The sequence below is a fragment of the Chiloscyllium plagiosum genome, chromosome 6 (genome assembly GCF_004010195.1).
Source record: "Chiloscyllium plagiosum isolate BGI_BamShark_2017 chromosome 6, ASM401019v2, whole genome shotgun sequence".
Classification (NCBI taxonomy): domain Eukaryota; kingdom Metazoa; phylum Chordata; class Chondrichthyes; order Orectolobiformes; family Hemiscylliidae; genus Chiloscyllium; species Chiloscyllium plagiosum.
This window is the reverse complement of record NC_057715.1, coordinates 56,155,860-56,177,603: the sequence shown is the minus strand read 5'-3', so window position 1 is coordinate 56,177,603 and position 21,744 is coordinate 56,155,860. Positions and strand designations below refer to the sequence as shown.

The 21,744-nt window shown below is 40.6% G+C and overlaps 1 protein-coding gene across 1 annotated transcript in view; it reads right to left on the bottom strand.

Moving 5' to 3' along the window:
* LOC122550600 (NADP-dependent malic enzyme-like) overlaps positions 1 to 14,740 on the bottom strand; it is a 166,014-nt gene extending 151,274 nt beyond the window's left edge. The window contains exons 1-2 of the mRNA XM_043691568.1: positions 14,428 to 14,740; positions 14,104 to 14,325 (exon numbers count right to left, since the gene is read on the bottom strand). Of these exons, the coding sequence (XP_043547503.1) occupies positions 14,104 to 14,325 (222 nt within the window). The 5' untranslated portion in view covers positions 14,428 to 14,740. The remainder of the gene's footprint in view (positions 1 to 14,103; positions 14,326 to 14,427) is intronic.
* Between the last annotated feature and the right edge of the window lie 7,004 nt (positions 14,741 to 21,744).

Genomic DNA, 21,744 nt, shown 5'->3' with positions numbered 1-21,744 from the left:
GCAATGCCCTCATCTTGAGATTGAATTTTTAAAAACTGACTCCTTGCTGAGCTAGGACTTCTATTGTTCTCGATTTGAATTCTTTGATCAGACACAAATCATTCGGCTGTCATTCTATATCCAGTAAGGTTTAAAAGCTTAACAGAGGATAATGTCATAATTTTTCCATCGATATTTTAGTATAATTATTCTCTTAATATGGAGGTTGAGTCCACAAGATGATCTTGGAACATTTTGTTGTAGAAAGGACTTCAATACATGAAAACACCCAAATATTGTTCCACAGGTATTAACATGGACTATAATGCTGCATAAATGCCACTGTTATTCAAATATGCAGGATCATGCAGCAACTTCAGGTATGTGGGGCAGTGGCAACAGTAACCTGGGAGGCTAAGACAGGAGGTTGGAGGAGCACTTGCTTTGTGGATTAACAGCAATCCCAAGTTCTGTCACTAGTCATTATTGGCACAGGCTACCTCAGGGCAAACCAATCTGACAAAGAGACTCTGCATGAGCACGAGGCTTTTCTTTTGCATATAGCACACTTACAATGTGCAATCATTTGCACTTACAATGTGCCCTCTTCTTTCCTATATGGAAGCTACATCCTCTTTGATTGGTAGGTTTCCAGATAAATTTTTTTTAAAAATCCCTTAACCATAATTAATGTGTCTACCAGATTTTCGGAGGTAATTCTATTATGGACTATCAAGACAAGGGTAGTAGAGGAGTTAGTAGCTTTCTTCACAGGATATGAGCTACCCAGAGCGATTCAGTCAGATTAAGGGTCAAATTTTATTGCTAGGCTGTTTGAGGTGGTTATGGATAGCTTAGGTATACAGCACTTTAAATCCAGTGCATATCATCCTCAATCCCAGGGAGCTTTAGAAAGGTGGCATCAGACCTTGTAGACTATGTTGAGAGCATACTGTCAGGATTACCCAATGATTAGGATAAAGCGATCCCATTCGTACTGTTGCCATTAGAGGTCCCCCAAACGAATCTACTCAGTTCACCTTCTTCGAGTTAATACTCAGGCATGAAGTGAGAGGCCCTTTGAAATTAATTAAAGACAAATTGACAGGACCAAAATCGGAGATCTCGTGCTTAGATTTATGTATCAGAGGTGAGGGCGAGATTAAATAAATTAGGTAAGTTAGCTAAACAGCACCTAAAGAGGGCACAGTATAGATTGAAGCAGGTGACAGAAAAGCTCCAAGACTCAGATGTTTTCCTGAGGAGATGATATGTTAGTACTGTTACCAGTGACAGCAGATCCCATCAAAGCCAGGTTTAGTGGTCCCTATCAAATTGAGGAAAAAGTTGAGTCTGGTGAACTACCTAATAAAGATTCCAGATAGAAAAAGAAAGGTATCGGGTATGTCATGTGAACATATTGAAACCGAATTATACTAGAGAGAAAGAACTGGAGAAACAGGTGTTAGTTACTGCCCCGCAGAGAGAGGAATCAAATCCAGATGATGTGGACTTTGATGTGCTTCAAAATAGATTGAAAAATGAAGAAGTCCTTGAGTAGTGGGATAGGTTAGTAAGCTATCTATCTGTCTCAGGAGCATAGAAAGCAGTTGAAAGCAGAGTTGAAACTCGCGAAAGCAGAGGTGCATTCTTGGGACATAACATCAATCATGGAAGGTTGACCCCACAGAATGTAAAGGCGAAGGCTGTCGAGGAAATTCCACGACCAACCTCGAAGAAAGAGGTGCTTTGATTCTTAAGACTCAGCGAATTCGATCGGAAGTTTGTTCCAAACTTCAGCAGCGTAGTGGCACAGTTAACCAATTGGCTGAAGAAGAACACAAAGTTTCAGTTGATACAACCATACCAAGGAGGCATTCAAATAATTCAAAGCCATATTCACCACCAAACCAGTTTTAGCTACGCCAAACTGTTCAAAACCTTTTAAAGTTGCCATCAATGCTAGTGACATTGGAGTTGGAGCTGTACTCCTACAGGAAGGTGAGGATAGGATTCAACTGCCAGTTGGCTACTTTTCGAAGATGATCAACATCCACCAGAGGAATTACTGAGTTTGGTACTGGCCGGACTAGGTTTTAATGTGTTTGTCACAAACAATATGTCAGAAACTGTTGTGTATAAGGATCACAATCCGCTTACATTCTTAGAACACTTTAAAGACAAGAATATGAGACTACTTCATTGGAGTCTTATGTTACAGACTTTTAAAATTTAAAAATCATACATGTTGCGGGTTGTAACAATGTAATCGCAGATGAATTATCGTGGATTTAACTAATAGAGTTTAGATGAGGTTTGTATTTAATGTTCTATATATTTATATGGGAAGAAGTTCAAGGAGCAACTATTGAGTGTCCTTGATAATTATGTAACTGTCAGGCAGGGAGGAAAGGGTCGTGCGAGGGAGCCGTGGTTTAATAAGGAATTGGAATCCCTTGTTAAATGGAAGAGGGCGGCCTATCTCAAGATGAGACGTGAAGGTTCAATTGGAGCGATAGAGAGTTATAGGGTAGCCAGGAAGGACCTGAAGAAAGAGCTAAGAGCAGCAAGGAGGGGACATGAAAGGCCCTTAGTAGATAGGATTAGGGAAAACCCTAAGGCTTTCTATAGGTATGTCAGGAATAAAACAATGAGGGTAGGAATAGGTCCAGTCAAGGATAGTAGGGGGAAGTTGCGTGTGGAGGCGGAAGAGATTGGGGAGACACTGAATGAATACTTTTCTTCAGTATTTACTCAGGAACAGGGCATTGTCGTCGATGCGAACACTGAGTCACAAATAAGTAGAATGGATGGCTGTGAGGTATGTAGAGAAGAGGTGTTGGAAATCCTGGAAAAGGTGAAAATAGATAAGTCCCCTGGGCCTGATGGCATTTATCCTAGGATTCTCTGGGAAGCAAGGGAGGAGATCGCAGAGCCATTGGCCTTGATTTTTATGTCCTCTTTGTCTACAGGAGTAGTCCCAGAAGACTGGAGGATAGCAAATGTGATTCCCTTGTTCAAAAAGGGGAGTAGGGATAACCCTAGTAACTATAGGCCGGTGAGTCTCACTTCTGTTGTGGGCAAAGTCTTAGAGAGAATTGTAAGGGATAGGATTTATGAACATCTGGATAGGAATAATGTGATCAAGGATAGTCAGCATGGTTTTGTGAAGGGCAAGTCGTGCCTCACAAACCTTATTGAATTCTTTGAAAAGGTGACGAAGGAGGTTGATGAGGGGAAAGCGGTAGATGTGGTATATATGGATTTTAGTAAGGAGTTTGATAAGGTTCGTATGTATCAATGCTCTCGATGCCTTTAGATGGGGTACTGGGCTAATGGTCGGATACTTGTTAGTGTGGATGAGCAGAGGGATCTTGGTGTCCATGTACACAGATCTCTGAAAGTTGCCACCCAGGTAAATAGTGCGGTGAGGAAGGCATATGGCGTACTGGCTTTTATTGGTAGAGGAATTGAGTTCCGGAGTCCTGAGGTCATGATGCAGTTGTATAAGACTCTGGTGCGGCCGCATCTGGAATATTGTGTGCAGTTTTGGTTGCCATACTATAGGAAGGATGTGGAGGTACTGGAACGGGTGCAGAGGAGGTTTACTAGGATGTTGCCTGGTATGGAAGGAAGATCGTATGAGGGTAGACTGAGACACTTGGGGCTGTTTTCATTAGAGAAAGGAAGGTTTAGGGGTGACTTGATTGAGGTGTACAAGATGATTAGGGGGTTAGATAGGGTTGACAGTGTGAGCCTTTTCCCGCATATGGAGTCGGGTATTACAAGGGGGCATAGCTTTAAATTAAGGAGGGGTAGATATAGGACTGAAGTTAGGGGTAGGTTCTTCATTCAGCGAGTCATTAGATAGGTTAGGGGGCTTGGATCGGCGCAACATCGAGGGCCAAAGGGCCTGTACTGCGCTGTATTCTTCTATGTTCTATGTTAAGTTAAGATAAACTTAGATTAAAGTTATCAATATGTTAGGGCAATGTATTTAAAGAGTAGTAGAAAGAAAACTGAAGCCATCTTTTCGTTGCGCAACATCGAGGGCCAAAGGGCCTGTACTGCGCTGTATTCTTCTATGTTCTATGTTAAGTTAAGATAAACTTAGATTAAAGTTATCAATATGTTAGGGCAATGTATTTAAAGAGTAGTAGAAAGAAAACTGAAGCCATCTTTTCGTTATGATGGTTCATTTTTCTTAAGGGGGGGGGGGGAGGAGAAGGTATTATGAAGATGTGGATGTACTGTACCTTTGAGAGAGAGAGTCACAAGCTAGCAGAACTACCCGACAGCATCAAATGTTTCGAACAAGATATAATGTAACATTTTAGTCCAGTAGCTAGGGTAGCTGGTTGCCTGGAAATGACAAAACAGATTTGAATTAAGCTAATCAGTTTAAATTATACCCTGAGAAATCCCAAACTCCAATCAAGTTTGAACTTAGTATATTGACAATCTTAAAAGCCAATGATACAATCTGACACTTTGGGTATAGAAGACTGGGGAAAATTGAACAGTTGGGAGGAGAACTGCCAAGCCACCAGCATGTGCAGACTGCCTGGAGAATAGCTTTCTTAAAAAGGTACCTTTGCCAATCAGTAATCCTTAAGAAGAAGAAAAGAAGACAGAGGAAGATATAACAAGAAGTTTCGACATCTGGATGGTTTTGAAAACTTGAATTTTGGTGAATCTTAATTGGGAGTTTTATCAGACTAGTATTTTAAAGGGAAAGTAAAAGATAGGTTAGAGGAAGAAGTTGTAAATAGTTAATTATTCTTTGTTACAATTTATTTCTTAAAGTTGTTTTTTTTTTTACTTTAAATAGTTCCTGGCCCCTCGAATGTTTATAGATTACTGCACAGGATAAATCTTTTCTGTGTTGCTGATTTAAATTAAGCAGGAGGGTTTACCCAGTGTCGTAACAGATCCAACAGCAGATGTTGAATGAAGCTGCAGTTAGAATACAATTTACCATTTTGAGTATTCAATTACAGAAAGAATATAAAAGCTCCGTGAAAGGTGCACTGAAACTTATTAGAATGTTGCAATGGGTGTGAAAGCCACAGAAGAAAGTCATTTAAACTACTATTTCCCTCCTCTGCACTCCCTAACTACAGCCAAGAGGATTAAAGGGTTTTTGGATGCATGTTGTTATGCTAATGTTTTAAGAACCAGATATGTGATCCATGTAGTTAACCAATCAGTTCTGAATTGGGCTGGAGAAGCAACAGATCCAGTATTGAGATACATACATATTCCCCAAGACAAAGATCCATAGAAATACGTTGGATTATTAAAACTTCCTAGCACCATACAAACCGAACTTTTCCAACAAAGCACCATCATTCAGACAATGCTTAAGACATACCATATGTACAGCAAAAGGACCAACAATTCATGAATCACTCAAATAATTATTGACAGCAGAAAGTGGTATCCATAATACGATGACCCAAGGAAGAAAACATTCTTCAAAAATCAATGTATCTAAAAAGGATAAAAAGCATGCACCATGCAAGATGGCAAACCAATTGCATTTGGATCCAAATGTCTATTGCAAGAGCACTCCAACTATTCCAACAAACACTTGCTCCAGTATTTATATCACAACATTTTGTAAATCTGTTCCATAAGCAATTCACTGTAAAAGCTGATCATAAATCATTGGAAATTATTTTGCATAAATAACTGGAAAGTTCATTACCCAAAGTATAACAACATTTAGTAAAAGTATGGTTGGTGGGGGAAAACGACTGCATACAATGTTAACGTCTTCTTCAAACTGGTATTAAACAGTTCTCCATACTGAGCAAATTACCAAAGCAAAATATGAACGCTGAATTTACACTAAGCTTACAAGTAGACAGTACAGCCATCGAGATGGAAGATTTACTCAAGGCTATTTTCATGAACTTTGGTCAGCACCAATCCAACCAACTTCAAGATGAAATAGCTAATGATTCATGGCCAAAGGCACCATGGAATGTTATCATAAAGGATGGTCTGGCACAATACAAGATGCAATAGAAACACCCTACAGGAGATGAACTACATGTCTCACGGGGTGTAATTTTTAGAAAGGAAATAAGTACGTACAGTCAAAGCCCTTTGCCAGGACATATAGTCACAGGTGCAATCTGAGAACAGATTGAACAAGATGTGTGGTACAGGACACTGCATATTGGCCCGAGATCAACAATGAAGCAGAAAAAAATGTGGGGTATGCGAGATATGACAGAGCCACCAACCACCGCAACACAAAGAAGCGGACACGATTTCATCACTCCTTTGGTCCAAAATTACAACAGATCTATTTATCATTCACAGCAACAATTCTCTCCTTGTCACTGACTATTTTTTCAAATTTCCAGTTGTCAGACAATTAAATGACATTTCACGTCATTAGTCCAATATACACTCTGTTCAGTACACCTGATGTGATCATGTCTGACAATGATCTTTTAGGGACATGTGTGCCAAATGGGGCATAATACAGCAAAGTGTCATGTGGTTTATCTTAAACTCGACAGCCTCGCCAAACAAATGGTTCACATCATTAAAGTGCTTATCGTGAAGTTTGGGTGACAAAAAAGGTCCTTCAAATTGCTCTGCTGCACTTAAGAACCACACCTCCAGACACGCACTTACTGTCACCAGGGATTGCATTTGGAAGACAAATTTAGAGAACTTTGTCAAGCCATCATTTCTCTGAGTTCTCAGAAATCCAGGAAAAGCTCCCAAAGAAGATGGAGAATAGAAATGGTCCATGACTGCTGTGCAAATGCCAAAAACTGCCTAAACTGTGAATTGCACAGAACGTCAGAGTCATACAACTTAAATCAATCAACCTGGTAACCTGCTGGGACACTGCAGTGACCCTAGATACTAAGTCATAACACCTAATGGAGCAACATTGAGGAGAAACAGAAATCAGCTCAATCAATAGTACAATCTTTTGGTTGTGCAGAGAACACATAAAAGATACTCTTGGACAACGAACATATGGAAACCTTCAGAAAACAACCTATTCTAAAAATGCAACAGACCAAAATGCATCAATTTAAGAACGACCAAATTTTGCATCCAGACATGTGAACAATTATACGATCACAATATCAGAGAGGATAGTCAAACCACCTATATATTACAGACTCTTTGACATAAATTTTTCAATCTTACTTTTTTTTCAGTGCAAATAGCTTTACAACTACCCAATGTATATGTTTTTTCATTCTTAGTGCATGTCACGGAGTCATAAGAGATGTACAGCATGGAAATATACCCTTCGGTCCAGCCCGTCCATGCCGACCTGCTACCCCAACCCAATTTAGTCCCACCTGCCAGCACCCGGCCCATATTCCTCCAAACCCTTCCTATTCATATACCCATCCAAATGCCTTTTAAATGTTGCAATTGTACCAGCTTCCACCACATCCTCTGGCAGCACATTCCATACACATACCCACCCTCTGTGAAAAAAAGTTTCCCCTTAGGTCTCTCATATCTTTCCACTTTCACCCTAAACCTATGCCCTCTAGCTCTGCACTCTCTGACCCCAGGGAAAATACTTTGTCTATTTATCCTATCCATGCCCTTCATAAACCTCTATAAAGGTCAGCCCTCAGCCTCCGACGCTCTAGGGAAAACAGCCCCAGCCTGTCCAGGCTCTCCCTATAGCTCAAATCCGCCAACCTTGGCAACATCCTTGTAAATCTTTTCTGAACCCTTTCACGTTTCACAACATCTTTCCGACAGGAAGGAGACCAAAATTGCACACAATATTCCAACAGTAGCCTAACCAATGTCCTGCATAGTTGCAACATGATCTCCCAACTCCTGTACTCAATACTCTGACCAGTAAAGGAAAGCATACCAAACACCTTCTTCACTATCCTATCTACCTGCGACTCCACTTTCAAGGAGCTAGGAACCTGCACTCCAAGGTCTCTTTGCTCAGCATTAAGTGTATAAGTCCTGCTAACATTTGCTTTCCCAAAATGCAGCTCATCGCATTTAACGGAATTAAACTCCATCTGCCACTTCTCAGCCCATTGGCCCATCTGGTCAAGATCCTGTTGTAATCCGAGGTAACCTTCTTCGCTGTTCACTACACCGCCAATATTTGTGTCATCTGCAAACTTACTAACTGTACCTCTTATGCTCGCATCCAAATCATTTATGTAAATGACAAAAAGTAGAGGACCCAGTACCGATTCTTGTGGCACACCACTGGTCACAGGCCTCCAGTCTGAAAAACAACCCTCCACCACCACCCTCTGCCTTCTACCTTTGAGCCAGTTCTGTATCCAAATGGCTAGTTCTCCCTGTATTCCGTAAGATCTAACCTTGCTAATCAGTCTCCCATGGGGAACCTTGTCGAACGCCTTACTCAACTCCATATAGATCACATCTACTACTCTGCCCTCATCAATCCTCTTTGTTACTTCTTCAAAAACCTCAATCAAGTTTGAGAGACATGATTTCCCATGCACAAAGCCACGTTGACTATCCCGAATCAGTCCTTGCCTTTCCAAATGCATGCACATCCTGTCCCTCAGGATTCCCTCCAACAACTTGCCCACCACCGACGTCAGGCTCACTGGTCTATAGTTCCCTGGCTTTTCCTTACCACCCTTCTTAAATAGTGGCATCACGTTAGCCAACCTCCAGTCGCCCGGCACCTCACTGTGACTATCGATGCTACAAATATCTCAGCAAGAGGCCAAGCAATCACTTCCCTAGCTTCCCACAGAGTTCTAGGGTACACCTAATCAGGTCCTGGGGATTTGTCCACCTTTATACGTTAAGACATCCAGCACTTCCTCCTCTGTAATATGGACATTTTGCAAGATGTCACCATCTATTTCCCTACAGTCTGTATCTTCCAAATCCTTTTCCACAATAAATACTAATGCAAAATACTCGTTTACTATCTCCCCCATTTTCTGTGGCTCCACACAAAGGCCGCCTTGCTGATCTTTGAGGGGCCCTATTCTCTCCCTAGTCAACCTTTTGTCCTTAATGCATTTGTAAAAACCCTTTGGATTCTCCTTAATTCTATTTGCCAAAGCTACCTCATGTCCCCTTTTTGCCCTCTTGATTTCCCTCTTTAGTATACTCCTACTGCCTTTATACACTTCTAAGGATTCACTTGATCTATCCTCTTTATACCTTACATATGCTTCCTTCTTTTTCTTAACCAAACCCTCAATTTATTTAGTGATCCAGCATTCCCTATGCCTACCAGCCTTCCCTTTCACCCTGACAGGAATATACTTTCTCTGGATTCTTGTTATCTCATTTCTGAAGGCTTCCCATTTTCCAGCCATCCCTTTACCTGCGAACATCTGCCTCCAATCAGCCTTCAAAAGTTCTTGCCTAATACCATCAAAATTTGTCTTGCTCCAAATTAGAACTTCAACTTTTTGATCTCGTCTATCCATTTCCATCATTATTTTAAATCTAATAGAATTATGGTTGCTGGCCCCAACGTGCTCCCCCACCCCCCCCGACACCTCAGTCACCTGCCCTACCTTATTTCCCAAGAGTCAGTCAAGTTTTGCACTCTCTCTAGTAGGTACATCCACATACTGAATCAGAAAATTTTCTTGTACACACTTCACAAATTCCTCTCCATCTAAACCCTTAACACTATGACAGTCCCAGTCGATGTTTGGAAAGTTAAAATTCCCTACCATAATCACCCTATTATTCTTGCAGATAGCTGAGATCTGCTTACAGGTTTGTTTCTCAATTTCCCGCTGACTATTAGGAGGTCTACATTACAATCCCAATTAGGTGATCATCCCTTTCTTATTTCTCAGTTCCACCTAAATAACTTCCCTGGATATATTGCCAGGAATATCCTCCTTCAGCACAGCTGTAACGCTTTCCCTTATCAAAAACGCCACTCCCCCTCTTCTCTTGCCTCCCTTTCTCTCCTTCCTGTAGCATTTGTATCCTGGAACATTAAGGGGCCAGTCCTGCCCATCCCTGAGCCATGTTTCTGTAATTGCTATGATATCCTAGTCCCATGTTCCTAACCATGCCCTGAGTTCATCTGCCTTCCCTGTTAGGCCCCTTGCATTGAAATAATGCAGTTAAATTTATTAGTCCTACCTTATCCCTGCTTGCCCTGACTGTTTGACTCACTTCTGTTCTCAGCTGTACCAGTCTCAGATTGATCTCTTTCCTCACTATCTCCCTGGGTCCCACCACCCCACCTTACTAGTTTAAATCCTCCTGAGCAGCTCTAACAAATCTCCCTGCCAGTATATTAGTCCCCTTCCAATTTAGGTGCAATCCGTCCTTCTTGTACAGGTCACTTCTACCCCAAAAGAGATTCCAACGATCCAAAAATGTGAATTCTTCTCCCATACACCAGCTCCTCAGCCATGCATTCATCTGCTCTATCCTCCTATTCCTGCCCTCACTAGCTCGTAGCACTGGGAGTAATCCAGATATTACTGCTCTCGAGGACCTCCTTTTTAAATTCCTGCCTAACTCTCTGTAATCTCCCTTCAGAATCTCAACTTTTTCCCCTTCCTATGTCATTGGTTCCAATGTGGACAATGACCTCTTGCTGGCCCCTCTCCTCCTTGAGAACATTCTGCACCCTCTCGGAGACATCCTTGATCCTGACACCAGGGAAGTAACACACCATTCTGATTTTTCACTACTAGCCACAGAAACGTATGTCTGTACCTTGGACTTGAGAAAACCCTAACACAATTGATCTCTTGGAACTCGACGTACCCTTCATTGAATTAGAGCCAGTCTCAATACCACAAACTTGGCTGTTCGTGCTACGTTCCTCTGAGAATCCATCACACCCTATATTTTCCAAATCAGCATACTTGTTTGAAATGGGTATAGCCACAAAAGATTCCTGCACTAGCTGCCTACCTCTCTTACCTTTCCTGGAGTTAACCCATTTTTGTGACTATATCTGAGACTTGTCCCCCCATCCTATAACTGCCATCCATCATATACTGTTGCAAATTCCTATTGCTTCTAACGGTCTCTCCAACCGATCCATTCGATCTGATAAGATTCGCAACAAACAGCATTTATGGCAGATATAATCCACAGTAACCCTTAAACTCTCTTTAAACTCCCACATCTGACAAGAAACGCATATCACTCTATTAAATGCCATTTTTGCTCCTTCACAATATACAGACCTAGAAAATATCATCTTATTCCTCTACAAACACTGCCCCAGGTTAAATTAATAATTATAGCTTATATTTTAAGTTTAATCAAGAGACATATCTCCAACAATATATATAATCAAGAAATAACCCACTCTACTCACTACTGTAGACTTTCTATAGGCCACATTTAAAACAACAATTCACTTATCCAATTCTGTGCTGTGAACTTCACCCAACAGTTCCTCCAAGATCATTTGTGAATTCCACTGTTTGTTAATTTTCCCAGACGCACTCCGATGTCCAGTGATACATGAATTCAAAGAGCAAATGCAGTGTCAGTTTTTCTCTATCTCCTGCACTGACCTCACCATGGCTTCCTTTGTCTGTTCTTCTCCCTTTTAAAACTGCTGTTGTTTTGACTTTTTTTTCCCCCAAAGTTCCAAAACAATGCAACAGCATACAAAATAGTAATTGCTGCTCCTGGAATTCGAGGAAATCACCTCCAGCACCTAAAATACCTCAAAAAAAAAAAAGAGCAGCTGTTACAGTCAGAAATTTTTCCCATCCTCCATCATGGATTACCCAGAATCTTTGTTAAGGGAAAATGGAGTGCAACTAATTTGGAGGGTTTTTTTTCCCCCACACAGGGGCAGTTCACAAGAAGGCTGTTGATGTGGTGTAAATAGACTTCCAAAACAATGTTCAATACAATGCCACATAGGAAAGATCCAGGTCACAGAATAAAAGGGCGTTACTAATGTGGATTCAGAAGTGAGCCAGTCATCAGTTTGGGGATCCTTTTCCTGATTATATGAATAACCAAAATCTTAGTGTGCAAAAGACACTTGCAAAGTTAGCCACATGCACAAAACTTACGAGAATTGTAAACTGTGAAGAAGACAGAGTTTCAAAGGACATTGGCACACTGATGGAGTAGCAGACAAAATTTAATGCAGAGAACTGAGAGGCATTATACTTTGATACAAAGAGCATGGGCAAACAATATAAAATTAGGACAATATCATACAAGGTGTACTGGTGCAAAGACCTGCATGCATATGTGTACAATCATTAGAGTTCAAGACTGGGAGGTTATGTTGAACTTAAAGGCAATAGGTCAGACCTCACTTGGAGTACTGTGCAGTCTGGATGCCATGCTATAGGAATGACGTGAACATATTGGAGAGAGCGCACAGAGGAAATGATTTTAGAAATGAGATACTTCAGTTATTAGGAAAGACTGGAGAAGATGGGACTGTGTTCCTTGGAGAGAAGGCTAAAAGGAGACATAATACATTTTTTTCAAAATCATTAAGGGTCTTGAACAGAGTGAATAGGGAGAAACTGTTCTCACTTTAAAACTGTATTCTCTGAATCCATTTGCCAGTGTTTTGCAAAAGAAGCAAATGCAAAGTGATAAAACAATTTTCACACAGTAATCAGTTAGGGTATGGAATGCACTGCCTGGAAAAGTGATGAAGGCAGGTTAAATAGAAGAGAGCATTCATGGTGTATTGGAGTGATTATTTAAATATAAGCAATGTGCAGGGTTACATGAAAAAGGTAGAGAGTTTGACATGAATTTAAAATGTTCAAAGAGCCAATGAAGACATGACGGGCTGAGTTGTCCCTTTCTGCCCCCAACAATAATGTGGTTCTGAATGCACTAATGTGCCAAGGATCAGGAAGACAACACATGTCCAGCAGCCATGAGAAGACCAAGCCGCAGTACACAAGGGATGATTTGCTCTATAGCTTTGTCTTTTATGTAAACTTGTTTGGGACTTGGGTAAATTATATCTATACTTTTTGCCAATCCATTATGAGGGACAATTCTGTGTTAAGGAAAACAACACGACTATGGTAAGCATTCAGGGATAAGAGATTTAGAAGCTAAAGAGGGTCAGTTTTCATTACAGTATTTTATTCAGAAAATAATAAAAAATCAAAATGATTGAGGATAACTTGAAAAAGTAGTTTTTCCTTTCTACATTTAAGATGGCGATTGGAATTGTACAGTTGGTATGGCTTGGATTTTCTGCAACATTCCACAAATCTCTCCTGCATTTGCTAAAAGACACACACACAAGGACATGATGATTCTATCACCTGCAGTAAACTGATGACTGGATTCATGCTACACTATTCAACTTAGTAGTTATACTACAATACCTACTTTGGGCCATTAACAAGGAGAGACCTGCACACCAGCACTCCAATATAATGGAGGATAGGAAGCTCACAGAGCCTAGTCTCTGGTAAGTTGAGTTTAAATGTTATCATATAAAGCAAAAACATAATATTCTGATAAAAAGACCCATTTCTGAGATGTCCATTTATTTGTTCTCTCCTCAGATGCTGCTTCGACTTTCTCAATGTTTTCGGCATTTTTCTTTTGCTTTAATTTTTCACCATCTGCAGCTTTCTTTTTTTCAGAAAGAATCTGCTTATTTTACGCCGTGCTTTGCTCAAATAAACTCCCGAACAGTTTCAAACAGGACACTGGAGTTGTATACGGTGAGGTGTAAAGCCTAGATCCCTGGATGGTTTTCTGCTTTCGCAATGCAAATGATTAGGCCAGAGCATTTCATTTCTTTTACAGTACTACAATGTTTTTCTTAAGAGAAAGGAAATTGGATCCTGACTCCCTGGAAAAACGTTCTGCATGTAACTTTGCTGATCTCGGGACCCGTCACCCATTCCTGCAGATTTTGTATTGAATATTGTCATGTCGCCCGAGACAGCTTTGTCAAGTTTCACACAGCAATCGATGTAATTGGAAATGCCAGCATTTTTGCAGCTTTCTTTTCCAGTGATGAGCAATTTTTTGTTGTGCATCTGCAGGCAGAGGTTACGCTGGAGCTGCCTTGACCTGGCCTATTTTGAACAAGGAAGCTGCTGGAGGAACCCCACCCCAACTTTCCCAGTCCTTCTCCCCAAGGGACCTACTCTCTTTTTTTACCTTGTTGAGATGGGGGTTGCGGGTGATCTCATAGCCGCGTTTCTTGATGTGAGGCTGATGGCTGGGGCTTGGCCCTGGGCCGCTACTGCTCCTTCTGTCCGGCCCCAAATCGCTCAGGACTCCCACTCCTGCCAGGCGGCTGAGCGCCGGCTTGCTGAAAGTCTCTCGGCTGAAGAGCCGCCGAGCGAACGCCAAAGAGCTCATGCTCCTCGCCGCATTCATCTGCAAAAAAAAAAGGAGAGCGGGCGAGATGAGGAACGTGGAGAGAAGGGTCAAATCCCCTCCCCCCCCGGCCCCCGGCCCAGACCGTACAAACTCACTCACTTCCAACCGTGAGGAAACAGCAGCTGCCCCAGGATACACCGCCGATCAGTGCAGTCTCCGGGATATCTGACCGCTGATACCAGCTGCAAGGCCAAAGTTCAATCGTGATAGAGCCTGCACGATGACAGCGGTTACTGCCCCGACTCCGCTCTCCTCATAACGGCGGCAGTTTGCTCCGCACGCGCCCTCACTACCTCCCGCGGGCTGGCGGTGCACTCAATCTCGCGCTTCAAGCGCGACAAATAGGAGGGCAGTCATGGCACAAATTGGATGCTGCTGTTTTACATTTTTATTTCATTTTGAGCTTTTTTTTTCATTAAACGGGACGTGGCTTTGACAAAGGAGTTTGCAATCTCTATTTACATTTTAATTATTTCCATATGTTAGACAAATTAAGAAGATTGCATAGGCCCCATTTCTTCAAGCATTGTGCAACCAAAGGCCTTCTGTGGGATATTGTATATTCGTTAAATCCATAATTTATGCGTTTGATCATGCACTCCCAACAGTAGCTTTTATTTATGTCATTAAAATATCTATTCAAAGGAGCATTATGAAATAACATAAAACTGTTACTAAACAACAAAATGAGAAAGTGAGGACTGCAGATGTTGCAGATCAGAGTCAAAGAAATGTGGTGCTGGATAAGCTCAGCTGTTCAGGAATCACCCAAGGAGCAGGAGAATCGACGTTTCAGGCATAAGCCTTTCAAACAGCACCACACTCTTCGACTAAACATGTTCAAATGCTTGGTCAGGGAAGATTGGGTTTGTGAGTCAACTCTTAAAGGAGAAAGTGGAAGGAGAGGCTGGGGAATTCCAGAGCTTAGAACCAAGGGAGGATCACTAATTGTGAATTGATTTTTCTTTTAAAAAAGGGATGACAATTAGAGAAGTTAACACATTTTTATGGATTGAGCAGTTGCAGGGGATTACAGAGATAGAGAGGGGTAAGGCCACAGTGGGATTGGAAAACAATGATGAGATTTTTAAAATTGAACCATTACTCAACAGAGACAATGTAAGTTAGTGAAGTCCGACTGGTGAACAGGATTTGGTACAAGTTAAAACATGCACAACTATTTTAAAGATGGGTTTACTGAAGAGGAAGGGGCTAAGAGGAGACTTTAGAAGAAACTTTTTCACCCAGAAGATGGTGGGAGTTTGGAACTTATTGCTTGAGAAGCTAGTTGAGTCAAACCCCCCAAAACACTTAAGCAGTATTTAAATATTCACTTACAATGCCATAGCTCATAGGGCTGTGGGCCAGGAGGTGGAAAATTGGATCAGTGTGTGGTCAGATCCTTGTAGAAGGTGTGGACATAATGGACCAAATGCCCTCCCTTTGTTCTGTAAACATGTATGAAACAATGAGTCAAGAGTTTACAGGGGTTGTAGGGAATAGAAAGTTGGCAGCTGGCCAGGAGTGTCTTCAAATAGTTCAGTCCAGAGGAATAAAAGATTAATGAATTCTTTTAACAGTTGAACTGAGGTAAAAGTAGAGTTGGTGACATAAAAGAAGTAGACGTAGATGTTTTACTGATAGAATTGATAGGACATTGGCTACACCTGTAAGAATAAGTAATAGACAGGTGTAGGAACTGCCCTTCACAATATATTACTTGCAGGATAGGATGTGAATTTGTTCGTTGAAAATACCACTCCTATGATGTTTCACTGATTCGCTGACTTCAATGTTAACTCTTCTTAAATAATGGTGAGGATTAAAAACACTTTTCAATGGTTAACTCTGCAATCATTCAAAATATTTGCACTCATCTAATTCTGGCCTATTGACATCCATCAATGGTAGCTCCACCTTGAGAATATAAATTCTGAAATTCCCTCCCTATGGCCTCTTGCTTTCATCAAAGATATTGTCATATGTCTAAGCATCTTATTTTGTTTTATAATGCTTGTGCATTTGGAATATTTCAACAAATTATTTGTTGTACTTAACTGTCATTCCAAAATCATACATCTGAATATTTTCAAAGATCTATCAATATCCTTTAGCTACAAAACTGTGTGATGCCATAATAACTGTTGATGCCTAAAACAAGTTGTAGGGAGTAGAATATTGGCAGCTGGCCAGGAGTGTTTTCAAATAGTCCAGTCCAGAGGAATAAAAGCATTTATTATTATTATTTTAACCAGTTGAGCTGAGGTAAGCTCAAAACAATCCACAACCTAGAACACTTAGGCCCATTACATATTTTAAGTTACTCATTTAAAACATAAAGTTTCTTTGATTAAGACACTAAGTTTACATGAACTTGACCCTTAAAATAGCAATAAAAATATAAACTCTGCTTAATACTCAGGCCATATCCTTTCTTCACTAGAGAAATTGTTTTACAACTAGTCATAACTAAATAGAATGTAATTTAGTTCCTCACATGCTTAATCAAGTAAAAATGATTGGGAAATGATGTACTGTACATGCCTGAATTTCCAGGAAATTTCTCAGAGGTTATGATACATTGACAAGGGTTCAGATTTGGAGCTTTCACCCTGAGGATTACTATCTATTTTGGCTGTTTCAGAATGTAAATAGCTTTTGTTCTCCCTGGTGGTCTTCTGAGTTAGGGTTGATTTGCTATTGTTTAATTAATTATTTTCTTAACATTGTTAATTCTTTTTGAATCCCTTGCCAAGTTGTGCTGCAAGTCAGTAGTAACTGCACATTACTTATTATTCCGTGGGGTGCCTCCTGGAGTTTGAATAAATAAGTTTCATCCTGTGCATTAAATTGACTTTTTTTTTTCAATATGCCTTAATTAAAATGATGTACACATCTACCATAATAAAGTGCACCCTTCTAGTTTTCCAGCACAGTGCACTGCAATATTCAAATTAATGCATTCCACAAACTCATCTAGTATCTCCTAATGTCCAAGACATATATTAGCAACCTGATAATATGCTAAATTTTGATTATTGTGGCTCAACTCTGATTAGGTGCCTTAATTTTCTATCAATGTTTGGCCTTAGCTTTTGCTTTTTGTGAAATACTGATAAATATAAGAAAAACAGCTTACAGAGCTCATATCCTCCCAATGTACTTTATGACTGCTTAAGTAGTTTTGAAACACAATCACTAGATAAAAATAGGAAGCAGTTTGCCCAAAGCAAAATCCCAAAAAATAGCCTTGTGATAATGACTACATAGGATAAATATTGGCGAGGACACTGGGATACTTCCTCTGCTTGTCTTCAAAATGTATAAAGTGCATCATGCAGTTGTGCAGTAGCTTAAATCTGTTAAAAACAGAGAGATAAACTAAACATATTACAACATAGAAATATACACATACACCCTTAATAACATTGCAATGAGAAGAGGACAATTGATCCCAGGAACCCCAGAGATGAATTCAGAAATTCTAAATCAAACTAACTTCAATTGAAGGACAGTATAAGTTGTATACTTATGCTCAGATCACCAATGGATGGTTCTATTGTTCAAAGTTGGCAGTTTATCAGCAACATGTTGAATTCAAACTGTAAAACAATCTAGCTAAATTGTATAGTTACCTTGAACATTGGACAAACTGTATCATTGTTCACTAATCAAATAAAGTATGCTGACACTGCAACACTTTAACTACACCTCTGTCTGTGATAAGTTAATATTATCATCTTGAGTAATTTTGTAACATAATGGTGGCACTAAATATGTTATATATAAATTAAGAAATAACACCGGTTTGTGTGCATCTGTGTTCAATCTTCTCTTTGATATAGTACTCAGCAGTACACTACTCTTCAATTGAGATTGATTTGATTTGTGTAACTCTCAATATACTATTTCTCATCAGATAATAAAATAATTAATGTGGATCAGAAGTCACTCAAGTTTCAGATGAGTGATAATATTATCTATAGATGATACAATTAATTGGATGGATTCTTCCCAGACTCTGATTGACATGGCCATGTTGAGGAAGTTGGGAAAATTGGGTGAGATGTCTGCCTTCTCAATGTCGAGAGATTCCAATCAAATGTTGAACAAGATTTTCACTAATGAGCAGCAAGAGCTTATTTGCATTTATTAGTAAATATTAACATCTCATATTAACATGGGACACAAAGATGGGTGGGGGTGAAATGTGAGGAGGATGCAGGTAAAGCTTCATGTGATTTGTACCAGTTGAGGAAGTGGGCAAATGCATGGAAGATGAATTGTAATGTGAATAAAAGTGAGGTTATCCACTTTGGTAGCAAAAACAGAAAGGCAGATCTGTGTGGTGATAGATTGGAAAAGGAGGAAATGCATCAAGACCTGCCTACTTTGTACACCATTTGCTGAAGATAAGCAAGCCGGTACAGTTTGCCATGAGAAGGTTAATGGTACATATACCTTCACAGAGAAGGGATTTGAGTACAAGAGCAGGGATGTCTTGATGCAATTGTACAGGGCCTTAGTGAGACTACATCTGGAGCATTGTGTGCAGTTTTGGACACCTTATCACTGTATTCTAACAGATGAAAGGCTTAACAGACAATCAGTTTTTCAATGTATAATTTCAGTTACATCACACTGTAAATTTTTGCTATAAATTCTGTGTGTTAGGATTGAGCCCTCCACTACCACCTGATGAAGGTCCAATTAAACCTGTTGGACTATAACCTGGTGTTGTGTGATTTTGAACTTTCTCTGAGGAAGGACATCCTGGCTATGGGGGAAATGCAACAAAGGTTTACCAGAATGATTCCTGGGATGGCAGGACTGATGTATGAAGAAAGACTGGATTGGTTAGTACTATATTCACTGGAGTTTAAATGAATGAGGGGTATCCAACAGAAGCCTATAAAATTCTGACAAGCCTGAACAGGGTAAACATATGAAAGTGTTCCCGATGACAATGGACTCCAGAAGGAGGGGTCACAGTCTAAAGAAATGGGGTGGGCCATTTAGGACAGAGATTTTTCACCCAGAGAGTGGTGAACGTGTAGAATTCTCTGCCATAGCATGTGGCTGAGGCCAAAACATTGAATATTTTTGAAAGGATGTAGATATAGTCCTTAGGGCTAAAGGGGTCAAAATGGGAACTGTGATGTAATGGATAAGCCATTATCATATTGAACAGTGGAGCAGGCTTGAAGGGCCAAATGGCCTATTCTTATTTTCTATGTTCCTTTTATTAAATAATCTCAGCTCCTTTATATGTAGTTTCCCATTCTTCTACACAGTGGATAGAAATTAGATGGTGACAATTCCCAAAATGAAAATGATACCAGTAACCCGACAATTGCAGCTTACTGCTTGATCCACCACCCCTCCATCTAAGGGGAGTAATCATCAGTCAGTGGGGCCACTGTTGGTCAGGGGATTCCTGTAAAGTAAGTTAAGGGCATCATCCAACGTTAATAAAGGGCCTTGGGCACCGTCAGTAAACCTGGTTTGGGCAGTCACAGTTAAGGGTTCTTATTGTACAGTCCAGTGAATGGGCCATGGTTAGTCCTGAAAGCACAGTGTAAATATTGAGGGGATTTGCAGTGTCAGTTCGGGGACTTGCACACAATTCAGTCTGGAATCTAATCACTCATCAGTAGGGGCTGTTCATAGAGGCAGTCAGTCCTGGGATGTAACTCAATGAAAGTTAAATTGCATCAGAGTTTGACAGGGTGATAGGGAAACAAATGGAATGATGGCATTTATTTCAAAGGGGTTGAAGTGTAAAAGTAGGGAGGTTTTGCTAAAACTATACAAGGCAGTACTCAGACCATAGCAGCAATAATGTGAACAGTTTGGATCCTTATCTAAGGAAATATATACTGGCATTGGAGGCAGTCCAGAGAAGGTTCACTCGACTGATACCAGCAATAGGGGGACTGTCTAATGAAGAGATGTTAAGTAGATTGGGACTGTACTCATTGGAATTTAGAAAAATCTGATATTGGCTCTAATGTAATGAAGGGTCCATCAGGATTCAAGCAATTGATCGTGATTGGTGACTCTCTAGACAGAGGGACAGACAGATGTTTCTGCAGCCGGCAGCGAGAAATCAGAATGGTGTATTGCCTCCCCGGATCAAGGATATCTTGGAGAGAGTGCAGAATATTCTCAAAGGGGAGAAGGATCAGCAAGAGGTCATGCACATTGGAACTAATGACATACGAAGGGAAAAGGATATGATTCTGAATGGAGAAAATAGAAAATTAGGCAGGAATTTAAAAAGGAGATCCTCGAGGGTAATAATATATGGATCACTCCCGATGCTATGAGCTAGTGAGGGTAGAAATAGGAGGATGGGCAGATTAATTTGTGGCTGAGGAGCTGGTGCAGGGGAGAAGGGTTCACATTTTTGGAATATCTTCTGGGGTAGAAGTGACCTGTACAAGTAGGATGGATTGCATCTGAATTGGAAGGGGATTAATATACTGGCAGAGAGATTTGCTAGAGCTGCTTGGAATGATTTAAACTAGTAAGGTGGAGGAGTGGGACCTTGGGAGATAGTGGGGAAAGACGTCAGTCTGAGACTGGTATAGTTGGGAAAAGTAGCAAGTCAAACAGTCAGGACAGGCAGGAACAAAGCAGAGAACGAGGTAGGACTGATGAATTAAACTGCATTTATTTCAATGCAAGAGGCATAACAGGGAAGGCAGATGAACTCAGGGCATGGTTAGGAACGCATGACTGGGAAATCATAGCAATTACAGAGACGTGTCTCAGGGATGGACAGGACTGGCAGCTTAATGTTCCAAGATACAACTGCTGTAGGAAGGATAGCATGGGGGAGTGGTATTTTTAACATTGCAGCTCTACTTAGGGAGGATGTTCCTAGGAATACATCCAGGGAAATTATTTGGGTGGAACTGAGAAATAAGAAAAGGATGATCACCCTATTGGGATTGTACTGTAGACCCTGAATAGTCAGTGGAAAATTGAGAAGCAAGTTTGTAAGGAGATCTGTTATATGTAAGAATAATAGGGTGGTTATGGTAGGGGATTTTAACTTTCTAAACAGAGACTGGGACTAACATAGTGTTAAGGATTTAGATGGAGAGGAATTTGGTAGGTGTGTAGAAGAAAATATGATGATTTAGTACGTGGATGTACCTACTAGAGAAGGTGCAAACATTGACCTATTAGAGTCATAGAGATGTACAGCATGGAAACAGACCCTTCGGTCCAACCTATCCATGCCGACCAGATATCCCAACCCAATCTAGTCCCACCTGCTAGTACCCGGCCCACATCCCTCCAAACCCTTCCTATTCATATACCCATCCAAATGCCTCTTAAATGTTGCAATTGTACCAGCCTCCACACAATCCTCTGGCAGCTCATTCCATACATGTGCCACCCTCT